Source organism: Lissotriton vulgaris, chromosome 1_1 (assembly GCF_964263255.1).
Source record: "Lissotriton vulgaris chromosome 1_1, aLisVul1.2, whole genome shotgun sequence".
NCBI classification, from domain to species: Eukaryota; Metazoa; Chordata; class Amphibia; order Caudata; family Salamandridae; genus Lissotriton; species Lissotriton vulgaris.
The window spans coordinates 9,670,072-9,692,251 of NC_141685.1; the positions used below are offsets into that span (position 1 = coordinate 9,670,072).

The 22,180-nt window shown below is 44.6% G+C and overlaps 1 protein-coding gene across 1 annotated transcript in view; it reads left to right on the plus strand.

Annotated features, from left to right (window-relative positions):
* Positions 1-22,180, plus strand: part of LOC147736953 (lysozyme g-like) — a 277,648-nt gene that overhangs the window by 82,171 nt on the left and 173,297 nt on the right. The window contains exons 2-3 of the mRNA XM_086934157.1: positions 8,711-8,901; positions 9,029-9,167. Coding sequence (XP_086790283.1) covers positions 8,711-8,901; positions 9,029-9,167 — 330 coding nt within the window. The remainder of the gene's footprint in view (positions 1-8,710; positions 8,902-9,028; positions 9,168-22,180) is intronic.

Below are 22,180 nucleotides of genomic sequence, written 5' to 3' on the forward strand. Positions count from 1 at the left end.
TCAACTTCAGACGACAACGAACCTAAGAAAATAGTCTGAAAAGATAACGGAGTAGAACAACAAAATATTTGCATACTTATCTTCCAAATTTCCTTCCAAAAAGATAAAACAGGGAGACAGTCATACAGTAGGTGTTTAAGTGACCCAGTTTCTTTAGAACATGACCAGCATAGTAAGGAAGATGTATGGGAAAACGTATGAATACTTACAGGGGTAATAAGGACTCTTTGATATATGAAAAGTAAAGATTGAGTAATACGAGCAGCAGGAGATACTTTAAACAATTTGGACCACATACGATCCCACGATGAGATAGAGAAAGAAATATCAAGGTCATTTCCCCATGCAGTCTCAACAATTGATTTAGAACGATCTATACCTGTGGACATTAATAATGTATAAACAAGGGCAGCCTTAGGTTGTGAATGGGAGAATAAGGGATTCAGTGAAGAGGTAGGAACAAGGGAGGGTATAACATCAGGCATTGAGAGGGAAGTTAAGTGTGACTGAATAGCAGACGTAATAATAACATATTCAGTAATATAAGACAGAGGTGAGTTAAATAGAATTTGCAATTTCGGAAACGGAATGAGAGAAGCATTATCAAAAAATTGATGAACAAATAAAATATTCTTTTCTTTCCAGTGCTTAAAGTAAAATGATTTGCCTTTATATCGAAGAAATTTGTTATACCGTACAACAGATAATAAAAAACATTGTAAAGGGTATAGGTTGGAAGAGAAGACATTATGGAATACTGTTTGGGAGTATTGTAAGATAGGGAATTTTAGTTAAAAAAACATTTTGACATAAAAACATTATGTTGAAAGGGAAAATCTTTCAGCAGAGAGCGTTCTAAAAGAACCCATGTAGGTACAAGAGTATCATTAAAGTCATAGGCCAAAGAAAAGGATTGTTTAATCAGGAAGGCGGAGTGATACGGTTCAAAGTTGGGAAAGCAAACTCCACCTTCAGATTTAGGGTTAATCAGCTTATGCAGAGCTATTCGAGGTTGTTTGTCATTCCATAAAAATTTAGAGCAAATAGCATTTATACGGGAGAAATATGAAATGGGAATTTTAAAAGGAAGCATAGAAACAATATAAAGAACGTGGGGGTAATCATCATTTTAATCGTATCTAACCTACCCCACCAAGAAAGAAATAATGGGGACCAAATTTGAAGAAGAGAGTTGATTTTCTTTATGAGAGAGTCAAAAGTAAGTTATTTTATTATGTTGGAAAGATAATTCTAAAATCTCAGTTTACACTTGGTTGAATTTTGTTTGCGATGAAGATAGGATTGCTATCGCTTCATCCTCTTCTGTGCCCCTGAAAATTAAATCAGATCTTTTTTGGCTCCCTTTTAACTCTTATCTTTCTTCCAACCCACTTAATCCTATCTTTATTTTTCCTTCCCCTCTTTTGCCTTTCCTTTCTTTCCTTTCTCTCCCCTCTTCTGTTTTCTATTATACTTGTATTTTCCTTTTTCCTTTTTCCCCTTTCTATATCCTTTTTATTACTAATTTATTGCTCATTGCATATGTTTTGTAATTCTTCTTAATATTTTTATTTTTCCATTTACTTATGACATATGTATTGTATTTAATCCAAAATGCTAATAAAAACGTTCTTAAACTAATAAAAAGGTTACAGAAACATTCTAGTTGAGCTCCGAATTCACTCATACAAAACCAGTAAAATTCAGCAGTTATAGTTCCATGAGCAAACTATAAATTGTGTCCCTACAGCGCACTGGTTATGACCTCACATTTTACGTCATTCATAGCATGATCATCGATATCACTTATGATATCACTGCTGACAGCATCCAGTGATTGTGAGTGTTTTCTAAACATTTTTGAGTGTGAAACGTATATACTAAGGTACCATAAAAGTTACATTAGTATACTTTGTGTACTACTAATGAGTGATTCCTTTTTTAATATAGTTTATGTGAGTCACTGTGTGACTGTATGTATTCGTGTGTGAGTGGGTATCTGGGTGACTTTACAGGTGTGTGAGTGGTTGTGTAAGTTGCTGTATTGGTGTATAAGTTGGTGTTTGAGTAGCTGTGTGGGTGACTGTGGATTTGTGATTGTCTGTTTTGCTGAATGAGTGGGTATGTCATTGGCTATATGGGTGGGGGAGAGTGGCTGTGTGAGTAGCTGTATGGATAGGTGAGTGGGTGTGTCAGTGACTGTATGGGTGAGTGAGAGGGTATCTGAATGGATATATAGGTGAGTCACTGGATGTGTAAGGGGAGAGGATGTGACTTTATGGCTAGAGTGATCGACCTTGAGGCTCAGGAACTGCGTTTGAATCTCTACAAGGTTGCTCAACATGCTGTGATTCTGGGCAAATCATTTAATTTCCCAGTGCCTAATAAAAATATATGTATTCATCTGTAACGCAACTGGTGGTAAAGTGCTCTGATACCTTCGGGGTCAAGTGTGCGCTATATAAATCTGGAAATAAAGTGAGTTGGTGCGTGAGTGGCTGCATAGAAGAGTGAGTACCTGTGGCATTGCTCTATGGGTGAGTGAGTTGCTGTATAAGTGGTTGTATGGATGTGTGGATGGGTGTGTAAGTGACTGTGGTTGTGTGAGTGAATGTGTGTGTGGCTGTATGGGTGAGTGAGTAGCACAGTTGAGAGGCTATATGGGTCAGTGAGTTGGTGTGTGAGTGGCTGTGTAAGTGAATAACTGGGCGGGTCATGGGTGAGTGTGTGGCTGTGTGAGTGGCTGCATGGGTGAGTGACTGGTTGTTTGATCAGGCTCTATAAGAGAGTAAGTTGGTATATACGTGGTTCTATGGATAAGTGAGTGGTTGTGTAAGTACTTGTATTGGTATGTGAATGGGTATGTGAGTGGGGGAGTGGGTATGTGATTAAATGTATGAGCGTTTTTATGGTAGGTAAGTGGGTGTGTGACAAGTTTAGTGCATTTCTAAGGTTTTTCAAAAACGATACCCTAACTATAACATCCTTGTGACCTTTTATTTTTCAAGTGAATTTGTAAGGTGTTTTTCAATTTTATTTATAAACTGTAATCACTAAACTTTGACACTTAGTGTGTGAGTGAGTGCACGAGTGTCTCACTGAATGTATGAGTATCTGAGTAGGTTTGTAATTGAGTGTGAGAGAGTAAAAGTGGGACAATCCAATTGCAAGTGGGTATATGAGTATCAGAGTGGATGTGTGAGTGGGTGTGTGTGTGAGTCTCTGATAGGGTGGGCGGTAAACTCTGGTGGTTGGGATGCAGAGTTAAGCAAATACTCTGCCAACCACCAGCAGAGTGCAGGTTATCTAGACTCTCACCCCTAGACTTTTTCCTAATAAAGTAGTGTGCCAGGAGACATATTTACAGAGCAGTTCAAAAAGGGGCAGGGACTCCAATGAGGTCTGAGCAATCCCGCTGTGTGGGACTAATGCTGCAAATATTTGGGATTTTTGGCCCCCAATGACCTTCAGTAGCCAAGGAGACTTCCTCCCCCAACCAGTAGTGTGATCGGAGGTGCATTTTCATAGTAGTTGAGAAAGGGGGTGGGCCCATGATGAGGTCTGATTAAACTAGCTGTTAGTGACTTACTTATGACAACAATAAGGGTTCTTGTTCCCAACAACCCTCAGCAGCCAAGGGCACTTCATGAATATTATAGCTGTTTCATGTTAAAAGTTATAGATTGAAGTTTATAATCATACTTTACCATTTTCTCGGATACAGCTATAGCCCGGTGAAGGAAAATAACTTTTTGAGGATAGTCCATGGAGAAACATGCCAACTTTAAATATCAGGGACACTATTGTGTGGAAAACAGAGTGTGCTTAGGGGTGACTTATTAATATTTAAAAACAGGGATTTCCACTAGTCGAATAGTGTTCTTTTGACGGGTTTGACAGCAGGTTTGAGGCTGCTGTAGTCAGTCTACACATGGTAGGCCTGAAGCCATTTATTAAAGGTCAAGCGTATGGATAGCACAATAGTTGCTGCAGTCCATAGGTGCCATTTAGCTTCCAGGCCCTGAGCACATTTTTACACCATATACTAGGGACTTGTCTGCAAGATAAATATGTCAATAGGGATAAGCCAATTTAGCCATGTCTAATCGAGGAGCACCAGCAGTTCCCCTTCAACAGATGTACAGTGCACAGAGTTCAATAACAAGGAAAAATAACATCCAGAAAAAAGCAAAAAATAGGGGGTAACCAAGAAGAAAAGTCAGATTTGCTACATTTTCAAGTCAACCTCACAAAATTGTGAATGATCTATGTTATGTTTTATGTGAGCTACGATTCTAAGTGCCAAATGTACATTGTTTTTTTTAGGTTGCAAATAACTCATTTCATAGAATCGGGCATTTTGCACCTGGAAAAAGCATTTTCCATATACAAAGGCCACTTTTTGTTTGCAATTTTTTATTAATATGGGGCATGTTAAGGGCGTCTCTACCTAATAGTCAATCAATCAATCAATCAAGCAAATTTGTATAGCGTGCTACTCACCCGTTAGGGTCTCAAGGGGCTGGGAGGAGGGGGGGTCGCTACTGCTCGAACAGCCAGGTCTTGAGTTGTTTCCTGAAGGAGAGATGGTCCTGGGTCAGCCGTAGGTGGGTGGCAGGGAGTTCCATGTCTTGGCCGCCAGGTAGGAGAAGGATCTTCCTCCGGCAGTGGCTTTGCGGATTCGTAGGATGGTGGCGAGGGCGAGGCTGGCGGATCGGAGGCTGGCGGTTGGGTGTGTAGAGTGTGAGGCAGCTGTTGAGGTATTGGGGCCCAGGTGGTGGAGAGCCTTGTGTGCGTGGGTGAGGAGTCTGAACGTGATTCTCTTGCTGATGGGGAGCCAGTGCAGGTCTCTCAGATGGGCAGAGATGTGGCTGTGATGGTTGATGTCCAGAATGAGTCGTGCCAAGGCGTTCTATATGCGCTGAAGTCTTTTCTGGAGTTTAGCTGTGGTTCCAGTGTAGAGGGTGTTCCCATAGTCCAGTCGGCTGGTGACGAGGGCCTGGGTGACCGTCTTCCTTGTTCCGGTGGGGATCCATCGGAAGATCTTTCGGAGCATGCGCAGGGTGTTGAAACAGGTTGACGAGACGGGGTTGACTTGCTTGGTCATCGTGAGGGAGGAATCCAGGATGAAGCCTAGGTTGCGTGCATGGTCCGTTGGCTTGGGGGCGGTGCCCAGGCTACCAGGAGTTGTCCCAGGCAGAGGGGGATGGTCCCAGGATGAGGACTTCCATTTTGTCTGAGTTCAGTTTCAGACGGCTGAGCTTCATCCATTCCGTGACGTCTTTCATTCCTTCCTGGGGGCTGGCTCTGGCGTTGTCGTTGGTGAGGGAGAGGATCAGCTGGGTGTCATCAGCGTAGAAGATGATGTTTAGGTTGTGTTTGTCGTGCGATGGCTGCGAGGGGGCTCATGTAGACATTAAAGAGGGTGGGGCTGAGCGAGGATCCTTGCGGAACGCTGCAGATGACTTCGGTGGCCACGGATCAGAACAGGGGAAGGCGGACTCTTTGAGTTCTTCCGGCGAGAAACGAGATGATCCACTCCAAGGCTATTCCTTGGATTCCAGTGTTGTTGAGGCGCTGTATCATGGTGCGGTGGCATACGGTGTCGAAGGCTGCTGAGAGGTCCAGGAGGATGAGGGCATCTGTTTCCCTGTTGTTGAGCAGGGACCTGATGTCGTTGGTAGCTGCGATGAGGGCGGTCTCGGTGCTGTGGATTGCTCGGAAACCGGACTGGGAGGGGTCGAGGGATCCGTTTGTATTGAGGAAGGCGGAAAGTTGTTTGTTGATGGTCTTCTCGATGACTTTGGCAGTAAAAGGGAGGAGCGAGATGGGGCGTAATTTCTAGAGGTCTGTGGGGTCCGCGGTGGGTTTCTTCAGGAGGTCGCTGAGCTCGGCATGTTTCCAGCTCTCCGGGAAGGTGGCGGATGCGAAGGAGCTGTTAATGATGTCTCGGAGTTGGGGTGCGATGATGGAGTCAGCTTTGTTAAAGATATGGTGTGGACAGGGGTCGGTTGGGGAGCCGGAGTGGATGGTGTTCATCGTGTGGGTTGTGTCTTCATTGCTGACCGAGGTCCAGGTGCAGAGGGTGGTGGTTGGTGTGTGGTCTGTGGGCCGAAGCTGTTGTGTATGTTGGCGATCTTGCGGTGAAAGAACAAGGCGAGTGAGTCGCAGAGGTCTTGCAAGGGTGTGATGTCGTTGTTGCAGGCGCTGGGGTTGGAGAGCTCTTTAACGTTGCTGAAGAGTTCCTTGCTGGTGTGGGTGTTTTTGTCCAGTCGTTCTTTGATTGTTGTGCTTTTAGTGGTGCAGATCAGCTGGTGGTGTTTGCGGGTGGCGTTCTTGAGGGCTGTTATGTTTTCTGTTGTCTGGTCGTGGCACCAGGCTTTCTCGAGGATGCAGCAGGTTTTCTTGGAGTTTTTGAGGTCATTGGTGAACCACAAGGCTTTCTTGCTGCCTGGTCTGCTGGGAGGCTTCTTTAGTGGTGCGAGGTCATTGGCGCAGTTGGTGAGCCACTGTGTGAGGTTGCGGGCTGCTTCGTTGGGGTCTGTCGTGTTGGTGGGAGGGTTCTGGCTGAGGGAGGTGGTGAGCTGGTCGGCGGTGATCTTACTCCAGCTTCTGCGGGGAACCTGTTGCGGGTGGTGGTGGGTCGTGGTTCTCCTGAAGGTGAAGTGGACACAGCTGTGATCTGTCCAGTGTAGTCCGGTGGAGTGGCTGAAGGAGATGTGCTTGCATGCTTGCTGGAGGAGAAGATTGGGTCAAGCATGTGGCCGGCAAAGTGGGTGGGGGTGTTCACCAGTTGCTTGAGTCCGAGGTTGGTGAGGTTGTCCAGCAGGGCGGCGGTGTTGCTGTCATTGTTGTTCTCCAGGTGGAAATTGAGGTCCCCAAGGAGGATGTAGTCTGAGGATGTTAGGGCGTGTGGGCTGATGAAGTCTGCAATGGCTTTGCTGAATTGGGTGCGCGGTCCCAGGGGTCTGTAGATGAGGGTGCCTCTGAGGGTGGTCTTGGGGTCGGTGTGTATCTGGAAGTGAAGGGGCTCCGCGGGGGTGAGGGTGTCATCAGAGTTGGTTGTGATTCGGATAGTGTTTCTGTGGATGATGGCGACGCCTTGTCCGGTTTGGTTGGCGCGGTCCCTCAGGGTGATCTTGTAGCCATCCGGGATGGCTATGGCGATGTCGAAGGGCTGAGGAGGCATTCATCAAGGTTTCTGTGGGGAAGGCGACGTCTGGTGATGTTGTGTCGAGGAGGTTCCATAGTTCGAAGGCGTACCTGTGGACTGAGCAGGTTTTGAGCAGGATGCACTTGAGGTGATTGTTGCTGGTGCTTGGATTGGCGGATGTGGTGCAGGTTTGGAGGCAGGTGAATTTGCAGGCTTGGCAGCTGAAGGGTCCGTGGGTGAGTTTCGGGGTGGCTCGGTAGCAGGCGGGGTTCTGGCCGGCGTTCAGTGCGTGGAGGGTGGTGGTGTCATAAATCCGTTGTGGGGGCTGGCATCCTCGAGGGCCAGGGGTTCTGGCGCGGTCCAGGCGCAGACGGGCGTAGACGTGCTTGCCTTTGGCACACCTTCAGCAAGTAGTTGGCCCGTCCACTGCACGTGGCCGCTACGCGTACGCGTGGTCTCCACCATAAATGGCAAGGGGGAGGGGGGAGGAGCAGCTGGGAGGTGGGAGCGGGGTGGCGAATGGGATGGGGAGAAGGGTACAGAAGAGAAAAAGGGGCGGGCCATCGGGGAGCAGCAGCAGGGAGCGGGGAGCAGGGGGTGTACAGAGCGGGAAGGATGGTCCCAGGAGCAGCAAAAATTAAGAAAAAACAGTCGCAAATACAGAGGCACAAAATACAAGTGCAGACACAGAAAACAGAAAAAAATACAAAAACCTTAGCAGTAGGGGCAGCGGCGAACTCGCGGTGGCAGCGGGGATGACCAGGTGCACTCACAGGGAGCTGCGTGGTGCGTGAAGCGACCGGCCCTGCGAACAGGGTCAGAGGTCACAGCTCACCACCTCGCGGACTTCTCTCTGAATGGCCAGTGGGAGGAAGGAGCAGCTGGGAGGCGGGAGCGGGGTGGCGAATGGGAAGGTGAGAAGGGTACAGAAGAGAAAAAGGGGCGGGGCCACCGGGGAGCTGCGGCAGGGAGCGGGGGGTGTACAGAGCGGGAAGGACGGTCCCAGGAGCAGCAAAAATTAAGAAAAAACAGTCGCAAATACAGAGGCACAAAATACAAGTGCAGACACAGAAAACAGAAAAAAACACAAAAACCTTAGCAGTAGGGGCAGCGGCGAACTCGCGGTGGCAGCGGGGATGACTAGGCGCACTCACAGGGAGCCGCGCGGAGCATGGAGCGACCGGCCCTGCGAACAGGGTCAGAGGTCACCAGTGGTATGTGTGAAGGCTTTGTTACCGAAATGCGGTCACAAAACATTTGCATTTTACTGCCTACTTCAAGTAGGTGGCAACCCATTTTCAAATGGGAGGTGGTCTCCAAGGGACCCCTTCCCCCTTGTGAATGCTTCGAAAAACGTTGTTTAAGTGCAGGCAGTCCTAAAGTTGTACTCTTTTGTTATGATGTTAGCAGATGGTGTTGCAGCATCTACAGAATGGTAATGACCATTTCTGTTTTGATTCCCATGCATGCGTCTCGGGATATTTGACTGGGAAGAATGTTGATGATCCTACAAAAATGCCAACAATAATGTTCACTACTTTACCATTTTTACTGCAGGGGTCAAAGCATCCCACCAGATGGCAGAAACTGACCTTGAATACTTGTCCACGTACAAAACAATGATTTTGGAAGTTGGCAGCAGTTTGTGCATGGATCCGGCCGTGATTGCTGGAATAATTTCTCATAGATCGTGTTCTGGTCCTACCTTTAATTGGTGTGAGAAGAGCAGCAGCTTTGGTTTGATGCAGGTAAGAACCATCATCAACAGCAGTGGCATTGCATTCCATATATAATCCTCGTCAAACATTATGTCTCCAAATGTGTGTCTGAACTGCTCATATGGAAACATAGTATCAATGTTTCTTTGTATTTTAGATTAACAAAGAATATTATACACCCGAAGGTGCTTGGAACAGTAAAGAACACATTTCCCATGGTACAAGGCTTCTAATTGGCTGGATCAATGGAATGAAGGCAAACTTTCCGAGTTGGTCTCAGAGTCAGCACTTTAAAGGTCTGTATCAGCGTACCAGGGGATTTTTCCTACTGCTTGTCTTCAGTCTTACTCCCAATCCTCAAACCGACTCAGGCCTCAAGAAGTGATGATTTTCCCGATAATGATAATTGTGTTTCCTAAAGAGTGAGGCCTGCACTTGCCCATGCTAATAAACCTAATTGGGTTGTGACACCACAGATTTATGGGCAAAGCACTATAAGGTTACCATTACAGGGTCGATGGGATTTGCAGTGGAGCAGATCATTGTGGAAACTCAAGTACACGCGGTTCTCCAGTTGATGAACCATTAGAACCAGACTTAGGCATGGCTCAATAAATCAACAATACATCAGTGAAGCAATTAGGCCATACAATGATAGCATAGGGTAGTAGATGTGCAAACCATGAAGGTTTAGAAGCAGATTAGCAAAAATACAAACTCAAATTATTTCATGTGGTCAAAATACGTAGTGAATACGGGAATATATAAATCCGTATGATTCAAATCCATTAAAAATAGCAAATACAAAGGTAAACTGCTCATGATTTTTGTGAGAAAATAGGTTGGTTGACTCACTGGATGATGTCATCAGTGATGTCATTTGAGATGTCATCAGTGAAGTCATCAGTGATGTCACTGACCATGTCATAAGTGATGTAATATGTGACATAATCAGCAGCGCATTGCTGAACTAACTATAACGGTGGAATTTCTCTGGTTTTGTATGAGTGAAATGTCCAACTAACTATAACGTCCCTGAAACCTGTGTTTTTTTCATCGAATATATATATATTTACAGATATATATATATATATATTTTTGCACTGCGCAAATCTAGCCACTGCTCATATGGACACGCTGAAACGGAGGTGGTGGCAAAGTGAGGGGACTCGAGGGCGGCCTTGTTTGTTCGGGAGATCGCCATCGCCATCATGGATCCTGCCATAGGGGCCGCAGCGGGATTCCAACTCCACACTCTCCCTATTCCACCAGCCTGGGACGCTTTCAACATGGGGCATCCTGGGAGTGGTAGTTCAGGATTCAACCACGAACTCCCACAGGTGTGCTGCATTGTTTCAGGGAGAGGCGGACCTACGCCATTTACTTCTAGGCAGCAGGAATTCTCAACACAACAGGATTGCATCAGGTGTAGGGCACTGAAGAAGGCACACCCCGCCGAAATGCATTTGCCGCCACCCTTGCTGTTGCTCTGAACAATAAAGTCTGTCTCACCTGTTCCCCTCTGGGTTCTGCCTCGTTTTTTTCCTGGAGGACGATTTCGCAGGATATGTATATATATATATATATATATATATATATATATATATATATATATATATATATATATATATATATATATATATATATATATATATATATATATATATTCACTGAAAAAACCATAGGTTATAGACCATATATAGTTAGGGATTAGCATTTAAAAAACCTTATTTTATTTGCACAAAACCATTGAAATTCCATATATAGTTAGTTGCACTAACTATATATCGCGGACCCGCAATCCACTGCTAATGATGTCACATATTACATCATTCATGACATGGTCAGTGACATCACTGATGACATCACTGATGACATCTCAAATGACATCACTGATGACATCACTGATGACATCACTGATGACAACACCCAGTGACTGTATGTTTCTGTAAAGTTAAAATATGTCTTACATATTGAAGAATGAGTGGATGTATAAGTGTCTGGATGAAGGATTTAGTAGGTGCATGACTGACTGTATGAGAGAATGATTAAATGTGTCTCACTGAGTGCATGGGTTAGTGATTAAAGTGTCTTAATTTGGCAATCATTATTTATGTTCTTCTGTAAACTGCTGCATGTTTAAATAAGTAGCTATATCAGTAACTATATGGGTTATTGAATGGTTGCCCAAGTATTTGTATGGGAGACTGAGTATGTGTGTGGGTGGCTGGGAGGTGTATAACTCTGTGCATAGATGTGTGAGCAGTTGATTCCCTAGGTGTATGGGTTCAAAAGTGCATGTAGAAACAGCTGTATGGACAGTTGACTGTGTGCATGAGTATATTGGTGAGTGAATGGATATCTCAGTTCTACATGTCAAAGTAAGTACATATGTAAAACACACTCCATGTGAGAGTTGACATATATAAATAACTGAACATAAGAGCCAGTGAATGTGAGAGTGGCTGTATGAATCATTGTGAACTTGTATCAAGGATTGTATAAGAGAGTAAATATGTGTTAGTATATGTTTGAATAAGTAAGGTGTGTATAACTGTATAGTTGAGGAAATGGAGGTGTGATTGATTCTTTGCATGACTGACTAGGTGTGTGGGTAACTCCATGGATGTGTGACAGTCTGTGAGTGCCTGCTTACACTGAGTGTATCTAAGGTTATATTAGAGTCTGAAGATGTATTATCACATAAATGATATCATCAGTGATGTAATCAGTAATGTCAAATGAGATGTCAGTGATGTCATCAGTGATGTCATTTGAGATGTCATCAGTGATGTCATCAGTGATGTCATTTGAGATGTCATCAGTGATGTCATCAGTGATGTCACTGACCATGTCATGAATGATGTAATATGTGACATCATTAGCAGTGGATTGCGGGTCCGCGATATATAGTTAGTGCAACTAACTATATATGGAATTTCAATGGTTTTGTGCAAATAAAATAAGGCTTTTTAAATGCTAATCCCTAACTATATATGGTCTATAACCTATGGTTTTTTCAGTGAATTTTCAAGGTTTTGTAAATGCAAATTCCTAACTATATATGGTCTATAACCTATGGTTTTTTCTGTGAATTTCATTGGTTTTTTAAAAGCTAATATCTATAGCTGTAAAATATATTCTTTATTAAGTGACGTATCACGTAGCCCGTGAGACGCCTAATGATGCATCGCATAACCGTGACGTATCGTCTCTGCAGCGCAAACCAAACCCAAAACGTAAGCGCGCCAGAACACGCTTAAAGATATATATATATTTTTTTAACCTTAATTAGACAAAATCCACACGTGCACATATCACAAACGTTCAAAAAACACAATATGTCGGACTCCCTTTACGCTGCCGGTTAGCTGCCCGGTTAACGTACCAGGAAGCACCTTTACCGCGAAAAATCGCAATTTTTTTTTTCACCCCCCAGGGAACTTTAATAGCCCCCTCATCAATCCTAGGGGTTCAGGAGGGGTTTGCCTTACCCCTTTCATTCATTTACACCTTTTTTTTTTCCACCTCTTGTCTCTCGATCCCACAGAGAGACAAGATGGCGGCCGCTCCAGACTGTTTACAATGATAACAGCCAATCAGCTTCTCCTCAGACTCCCGTTACACTGCCGGTTAGCTTCCCGGTTAGCTGCCCGGTTAGCTGCCCGGTTCGCGTACCTGTTGAAATTCCAACAAATCCCCTTTTTACCTGTGTTGCCACTCGACTTCGAGTGATGTTCGTTACCTGAACCTGTCCGAAAGGGTGTCCCAGAGGAATGGTGGGAAGATTCCCCCCCATTACTCCCTGACAATGGCACTTTTAGCATTCCTGAACTCTCCATTTTCTGCCATGAGACAGAGTCGAAACAATCCCATGTTAGAACTGGGTTGTGCTCCTTAGCCTTTCTAAAAAGATTGTCATAACAGAACCACTGATTGCCCCCATACGTCAGGGAATACTCCATGATACGTGACTGATAAATAGGCAACTCGGTCAACAACTCGGGCCTGCGCTCACCCATGATGGAGGTAAAAATGCCCCACGCTCTGCCCCAAGTACCTATGTTTTCGTCAACCTTAAAGGCGGCCATTTTCGCGCGCCAAACACTCGGATGCATGAGCTCCTTTTGGCTCTTCACCAGCTCTATCTCGTAATGGTCGGTAAGCAATGAAAACATGTTTACATACTTATCCGCCCAAATCATTTCCTTAATTTCCAGTGGAACATGCTGGGCAATCTTTTCCCTTCGAGAAGGTACAGACCCCTCCCCCGCAATCGGCAATGGCCGCTTACCTGAAGTAGATCCCGCACTTGCCGCCGAACTTGGGCCTGCTGCACTTTCAGCCGCCGGAACCTGTGGGGGAACAGAAGATGGTGCCTTCGCAGCCTCTCTGGATTCCCGCAGCTGTCTCATTACTGCCCGGGCGTCGTCAGCCATGGCGCCCTTACTATCTTTCCCCAACCATGCTGCCAATTGCGCCGCCAACTCGGGAGGCATATCTTCCCCGTTCACGGGGGTGACCACCACGGGGATCGGATGCCCCTCCTTCGGGACCGAGGTTGGCTCCTCACGTGGAGTATCGGGAACCGGGGTTTCCCCCCCAAGTGCCCCCCTTTTTGACCTCTTGCCTCTCCCGCTAAGCTGGTCCGATGACTCGCTTCGGTCCTCCCTCCCCGTCTTTAGCCGCCATCTGCTTCTTCAAATCGGCTACCTCCTTTATGAGCATGCGTAGCATCTGATCGGTACCGACCCGCTTTCCGACCTTCTTGCCCGGCATTCTCAAGCGAAGATATCTGCAAGACAAAGAGAAAGATTACAACGCTCAAAATTGGCTCTTCGTTCCGTCTCGAGCTCACGTGCAGCGGGGAGGTGCAGCTTCAAAGCATAAGAACAAGAGGATGCTTTCTTGGCTTGTTGCTCCTTTTATCCGTCTTCGGGCGGGCGTAAACCCGCCTCCGCCTGCCCCCCAGGGGCGTGGCCGGCGGCGTCAGCGTCTAGGACAACCCCCTACAGGGCGGGAAAAGGCGCGCCCCGGCTACGCCTCTTCGGGCATACCAGCCGGGACTCGCCCCCCCGCCCAAGATGGCCTCCCGGGGGGATTGGAGTACTCCACCATACGTTCGGGGGGACCGAGTGGTCGCCCCTTTCCAGACGCGTCTCTACGGCGAAAAAATCGGATTTTTTTTTTTTTTTTTGGGCCCAGCGTGGCTCTATAATATCCCCTCATCAATCCTAGGGGGTCAGAAGGGGTCTACCTTGCCCTCTTTCCTTCATTTCCCCCTTTGTTTTGGCCTCCTCTTGTCTCTCGATCCTACCGAGAGACAAGATGGCGGCCGCTCCGGACTGTTTACAATGTTGACAGCCAATCAGCTACTCGTCAGACTCCCGTTACACTGCCGGTTAGCTTCCCGGTTAGCTGCCCGGTTAGCTGCCCGGTTCGCGTACCAAGACGCGTCTCTACGGCGAAAAAATCGGAATTTTTTTTTGTTTTTTTTTTGGGCCCAGCGTGGCTCTATAATATCCCCTCATCAATCCTAGGGGGTCAGAAGGGGTCTACCTTGCCCCCTTTCCTTCATTTCCCCCTTTGTTTTGGCCTCCTCTTGTCTCTCGATCCTACCGAGAGACAAGATGGCGGCCGCACCGGACTGTTTAGAATGTTGACAGACACCGGAGAGCCAATCAGCTTCGCTTCGCAAAGTTCCGATACGCGAAAAGTACGCGAACCGGAGCACTGCCCGGAGCGCTGTTACAGATATATATCTTGTTTTAAATGTTAATTTCTCAAAATTCACTGAAGCACATATATTGAGACCTAGCAAAGGCACATCGGGCTAACAGTCCCTACAATTTTGCCAAGTTTCGTGGAAATCCATTCAGCCGTTTGGGCTAAAAGTGAGTCCAACCGCCCTATGGAAATTAACATGGGAAAAACACGTTTTGGGACCCCCCTTTTTTCTCGGCTCCCCCTTGACGAACCCCCCCCAAATTTCCAGGAGCTGCTCAGAAACAAAATGTGCCATTTTCCTGAAAATTTCAGCCAATTCCGTCCACAAACGCCAAAGTTATTAGGCATAGAATTTTCAAAAGTTCCATAGAGAAAAAATCCTAACTATATATACCTACTGGCTATCGCCAGTAGGTAATATACATATATATATATATGTGAGCAAGGACGCAAGTCCGAAACGCGTCTGATGACTGGCGCCACCTTTTACCATTTGATCGGTAAATAAATATCTTTTGCAATCGAAGCCTGGCTTGCGGAGATTATTGGAGTAGTCTGTGTACTTGTGTGTGCTGGCTGACGGCTGCCGCCGGCAACAGGTTGGATTCGATATATATATATATATATATATATATATATTCACTGAAAAAACCATAGGTTTCACACCAGTTATAGTTAGGAATTAGCATTTAAAAAACCTATGAAATTCACTGAAAAAACCATAGGTTTCACACCGGTTATAGTTAGGAATTAGCATTTAATTTGATTTAATTTAATGTCATTTGAGATGTCATCAGTGATGTCATGAGTGATGTCACTGACCATGTCATGAGTGATGTAATATGTGATGTCATCAGCAGTGCATTGCACGCGCAAGTTATAGTGAGTCCAACTAACTATAACGTGGGAATTTCAATGGTTTTATATCAGTAAAATTTCCAGCTAACTATAACTGGTGTGAAACCTATGTTTTTTTCAGTGAATTTAATAGGTTTTTTAAATGCTAATTCCTAACTATAACCGGTGTGAAACCTATGGTTTTTTCAGTGAATTTCATAGGTTTTTTAAATGCTAATTCCTAACTATAACTGGTGTGAAACCTATGGTTTTTTCAGTGAATTTCATAGGTTTTTTTAATGCTAATTCCTAACTATAAGTCTCACTTTATAAATAAGACTGTTAGCACTCTAGTTGTTCTTTAGAACACTCTGGTACATTCTGTCATTGGGCTACAGTTGGGCTACATCTAGTTGAAATTTGGGCTACATTTACATTTTTTGGTCTCTGGTGGCCATCTTTGGGCTACATTGGGCTACATTGGACTACATTTGGGTTACATTTTGGCATTTTGGCATATATATATAGCCCAATGTAGCACAATATATATTTTATCAAAGTTAATTTTCGTAAAAACCACTTAAGAATAGGGCTACCAGTCCCTACAATTTTTCCCTTTTTTATTTTTTTTATTTTTTGCTTTTGAGCGCTCCCGGTGCGCTTCCCGGGGAGCGCCCCGAAAAGCGTACTTTTATAAAGCACCCCCGGGCGCGCTCCGAGGAGCGTCCCGTAAGCACCAATATCGAGAACGAAAACATGATCATGACGTATCGCGTAGCCGCGTCCGCGTGATACGCACGGCGTAAGCGCACCCGGAAGTACTCGAGCGAATACGATCGCGCAACGTAAACATCCGACGCGCTTACGCTACGCGACCCAGAGCGCCCCCGGGCGCGCCCGGGGGTGCGTAGCGTAAGCGCGTTGGGTCATGTGACCTGAAAATAACACTTTTCATTGGTTCATAACAGTTTTAGTTTCATAATGATGAAGCCCCTGGTCTTGTGACCTGAAAATAACACTTCTCATTGGTTCAGGACAGTTTTTTTTCTAAATGATGAAAGACCCCACCTTTTTTCCTTATTCTGACTTTGTCCTTTGACTGAGGAAGACCTGTTTGTACATCTCTGTACCTTTTTGATATTAATAATGGCTTCAGTAGCAGCAGCAGCTGGTGCATCTGCCCCACCACCACCACCACAACCACCAAGAGGACCACCTCAAGATTAAATTGGTGGTCAAGAACAGGAGGAGGAGGAAGAGGAAGAGGAGGAGGGGAGGAAAAGATGGCTGCCTGAAGAAAATACTCCATACAAACCCAAGCCACACATTATATGGGAGTTTTTTTCAATCCCAGAGGGCAAGAAAAAAGTTATTGCGCCCAAGTTAACTTGCCTAATCTGCAATGATGAACTTTCACGGGGCAACCCAAACAAAAAATATTCATTTGGTAACTATACCATGATTCGTCATATGACCAGAAAGCACCCAAACAACTACTCTCGTGCTGAGTTCAGGGAACTGGCCAGTAACCTCCCCAAGTCGTCAAGGACCACCTCCCAAACAAACCAACCCACTTCATCAGGACCAGAAACATCCGAGATGATGCCTTGCATTCAGCCAAGATTTGCTGATTTTAAAATCACTTGTTCTGCATGTGGCAAGCTTATCGCCTATGGTGAAAAAAGCGTTAAGCTCATCGTCCTTGCAGGTGATAATCACAAGTGCCCCAAAAAGAAGTCATTTTTTGGGTTTTTTATTTTTTTGCTCCAGTTGAGCCAGTTTCAATTCCCTTTTTTTGTTTCTCCCCCTAAAAAAATACAAAAAAAATATAAAACTGTTTTGAAAAGCCAAAAAAAGTTCAAAAAGTTCAAAAAACACAAAAAAAATATAAAACAACAAAGAGAAGAAAAAAAAAAGTTCTTTTTAGAACTACCTCCAATTTCTAAATAAAGGCTTCTTTTTTTTATAATCTGTCATCTTTTTCCCTCATTTTACGCTCCCCGGTGCGCTACCTGGTGCGCGTACCGGGCGCTTCCCCCGCGCAAAACGAAAAAAAAAAATATTTTAAATGCCCCGCGGGGCCCTTTTATAGCCCCCACATCAAACCTAGGGGGTCAAGGGGGGGTCTACCCTGCCCCCTTATGGTCATTTCCCTCTTTGTTTTGCCCACCTCTCGTGTCTCGATCCTACCGAGACACAAGATGGCAGCCACTCCGGACTGTTTCGAATGTTTACAGACAACTGAGAGCCAATCAGCTTTCTGCGCGCAAGTCGCGTGGCGCGCCTGGAGCGCTCTCCGGTGCGCGCACCGGAGAGCGCCTATAGATATATATATTTTTTTGAACCTAAATTACTCAAAATCCACTGGAGCACATATCTTGAGACATAGCAAAGGCACATCGGGCTACCAGTCCCTACAATTTTGCCAAGTTTGATGGAAATCCATTCAGCCGTTCGGGCTAAAAGTGAAATCGACCGCCCTATGGAAATTAACATGGGGAAAATGCGTTTTGGGACCCCCCTTTTATCTCGGCCCCCGCTTGACGTATCCCCCCCAAACTTTCAAGGAAGGACCGGAGCTCGACGAGGCCATTTTCAGGAAATTTTCAGGCAGATTCGTCAACCGGTGCCAAAGTTATTCCAAATAGAATTTTGAGATTTAACATTGAAAAAAATCCTAACTATAACTACCTACTGGCGACCGCCAGTAGGTAATATATATATATATATATATATATATATATATATATATATATATATATATATATATATATATATATATATATATATATATATATATATATATATATATATATATATATTCACTGAAAAAACCATAGGTTATAGACCATATATAGTTAGGAATTTGCATTTACAAAACCTTGAAAATTCACTGAAAAAACCATAGGTAAGAGACCATATATAGTTAGCTGGACATTTTATTGACATAAAACCAATGAAATTCCATATATAGTTAGTTGCACTAACTATATATCGCGCACCCGCAATCCACTGCTGATGATGTCACATATTACATCATTCATGACATGGTCAGTGACATCACTGATGACATCACTGATGACATCTCAAATGACATCACTGATGACATCACTGATGACATCACTGATGACATCACTGATGACATCTCAAATGACATCATCTAGTGTCTGTGTGTTTTTGTAAAGTTTAAATATGTTTTACATATTGAAGAATGAATGGATGTATGGAAGACTGAGTGTGTGTGTGGCTGGCTGGGAGGTGTGTGACTCTGTGCATATCAATGTGTACTTGTATCAGTGATTGTATAAGAGAGTAAGTATGTGTTAGTATATGTGTGAAAAGTATGGTGTTCTGTGTTTAACTGTATAGATGAGGAAATCGAAGTGTGATTGATTCTTCACAGGACTGACTAGGTGTATGAGTGCATATGATAGTGTTGTAATAATGAGTGACTGTATGTATGAGTGATTGTATGGGTGAATGAGTGAATGTGTGTGTAGACGTAGGAATCAGTGAGTGCGTATGTAGTAACTGGTATTGGTGTGTCATGATGTCATCAGTGATGTCATTTGAGATGTCATCAGTGATGTCATTTGAGATGTCATCAGTGATGTCATCAGTGATGTCATCAGTGATGTCACTGAAGTATGGTGTTCTGTGTTTAACTGTATAGATGAGGAAATGGAAGTGTGATTGATTCTTTACAGGACTGACTAGGTGTGTGAGTAACTCCATGGATGAGTGGCAGTGTGTGAGTGTCTGCATAGGTGTATGAGTGCATATGATAGTATTGTAATAATGAGTGACTGTATGTATGAGTGATTGTATGGGTGAATGAGTGAATGTGTGTGTAGACGTAGGAATCAGTGAGTGCGTATGTAGTAACTGGTATTGGTGTGTCATGATGTCATCAGTGATGTCATTTGAGATGTCATCAGTGATGTCATCAGTGATGTCATTTGAGATGTCATCAGTGATGTCATCAGTGATGTCACTGACCATGTCATGAATGATGTAATATGTGACATCATCAGCAGTGGATTGCGGGTGCGCGATATATAGTTAGTGCAACTAACTATATATGGAATTTCATTGGTTTTATGTCAATAAAATGTCCAGCTAACTATATATGGTCTCTTACCTATGGTTTTTTCAGTGAATTTTCAAGGTTTTGTAAATGCAAATTCCTAACTATATATGGTCTATAACCTATGGTTTTTTCAGTGAATTTCATTGGTTTTTTAAAAGCTAATATCTATAGCTGTAAAATATATTCTTTATTACGTGACGTATCACGTAGCCTCGTGAGACGCCTCATGGCGCGTCGCATAACCGTGACGTATCGGCTCTGCAGCGCAAACAAAACCCGTAACGTAAGCGTGCCGGAGCACGCTTACAGATATATATATTTTTTTTAACCTTAATTAGACAAAATTCACACGTGCACATATCTTGAGGCCTTGCAAAGGCACATCAAACAAACAGTCCCTACAATTTTGCCAAGTTTGCTGGAAATCTATTCCCTTAATTTTTTTTTACTGTTTCTCTTGGTTTTCCCCTTGTTACGCTTACCGGGACGCTACCCGGTACGCGAACCGGACGCTCCAAAAACACAAGATGGCGGACTCCCGTTTAGCTGCCCGGTTCGCGTACCGGGAAGCGCCTCTACCGCGAAAAATCGCGGGGGACTTTAATATCCCCCTCATCAATCCTAGGGGGTCAGGAGGGGTTTACCTTGCCCCCTTTCCTTCATCTCCCCCTTCTTTTTTCACCACATCTTGTCTCTCGAACCTACCGAGAGACAAGATGGCGGCCGCTCCGGACTGTTTACAATGTTGACAGCTACGCTGCCGGTTAGCTGCCCGGTTAGCTGCCCGGTGAGCTGCCCGGTGAGCTGCCCGGTGAGCTGCCCGGTGAGCTGCCCGGTGAGCCGCCCGGTTCGCGTACCGGGACGCGCCTCTACGGCGTAAAATCGCAAAAAAAATATTTTTTTTTGCCCCGCGGGGCACTTTAATATCCCCCTCATCAATCCTAGGGGGTCAGGAGTGGTCTACCTTGCCCCCTTTCCTTCATGTCCCCCTTCGTTTTTCACCACATCTTGTCTCTCGATCGTACCGAGAGACAAGATGGCGGCCGCTCCGGACTGTTTAGAATGTTGACAGACACCGGAGAGCCAATCAGCTTCGCTTCGCGAAGTTCCGTTACGCGTCAAGTACGCGAACCGGGGCGCTAACCGGACCGCTGTCACAGATATATATATTTTTTTAAACGTTCATTTCTCAAAATCCACTGGAGCACATATATTGAGACATAGCAAAGGCACGTCGGGCAAACCATATCTACAATTTTGCCAAGTTTCATGTAAATCTATTCAGCCGTTCGAGCTAAAAGTGAGTCCAACCGCCCTATGGAAAAATGAATGGGAAAAACGCGTTTTGGGACCCCCCTTTTTTCTCGGCCCCCCTTGACGAACCCCCCCCCCCCAAATTTTCAGGGGCTGCTCAGAAACAAAATGTGCCATTTTCCTGAAAATTTCAGCCAATTCTGTCCACAAACGCCAAAGTTATTAGACATAGAATTTTCAGAAATCCCATAGAGAAAAAATCCTAACTATATATACCCACTGGCTATCGCCAGTAGGTAATATACATATATAAACATATATAATCTGCATATCTATATAAATATAAATGCATGCATACATATACATATATGCATACATATGCATGTTATTTACATGAAAGTTTTAAAAACACTAATAAAAGCAAAGCTAAAAAGCCACCTCATTACAAACAGAATGGCTTTAACTTAAACGAGGGCGAGATCTATTGCATTTTCAATGCTTGTTTACTTTGGTTCTACCAAGAAGGCATTCAGATGTGTCACACATTTGCCATAAATTCTGAATGTTAGCACTCTAGTTGCTCATTAGATCACTGTAGTAAAGCTAGTGCTCACCAGGGAAGTCTGCTGCTAATCATGGTTTGCAGCCATTTTCCCGCATTTTTTATCCCGCAGACTTTCAGTCCGCATACCATTATCCCGCAAGGTCATTGACCTCGCATACCATTATCCCGCATTGTTTCAAAACGCATGTGCATTTATCGCGCATGCCTTTACAAAGAATTACGTTTTAAAGGCATGTATGGTAAATGCATTTGCGTTGTGAAAACCACGATGACGAGAGAGGTAAGTGGGTTTGTGTTAATTTTTTCGTGGGTTAGTGATTGTGTAGTGTAGTGTAGTGTTGTGTAGTGTAGTGTTGTGTTAGTGTAGTGTAGAGTTGTGGTGGTTGTTTAGTGTAGGGTCATGCTGGGGGTAGTGTTTTAGGGTTTAGTGTTGTGTTGTAGAGTTTGCGTAGTGTAGGGTCATGCTGGGGGTAGTGTTTTAGGGTTTAGGGTAGTGTTGTAGTGTTTGCGTAGTGTAGGGTCATGCTGAGGGTAGTGTTTTAGGGTTTAGGGTTGTGTTGTAGTGTTTGCGTAGTGTAGGGTCATGCTGGGGCTAGTGTTTTAGGGTTTAGGGTAGTGTTGTAGTGTTTGCGTAGTGTAGGGTCATGCTGGGCGTAGTGTTTTAGGGTTTAGGATAGTGTTGTAGTGTTTGCGTAGTGTAGGGTCATGCTGGGGGTAGTGTTTTAGGGTTTTGGGTAGTGTTGTAGTGTTTGCGTAGTGTAGGGTCATGCTGGGGTGTAGTATTTTAGGGTTTAGGGTAGTGTTGTAGTGTTTGCGTAGTGTAGGGTCATGCTGGG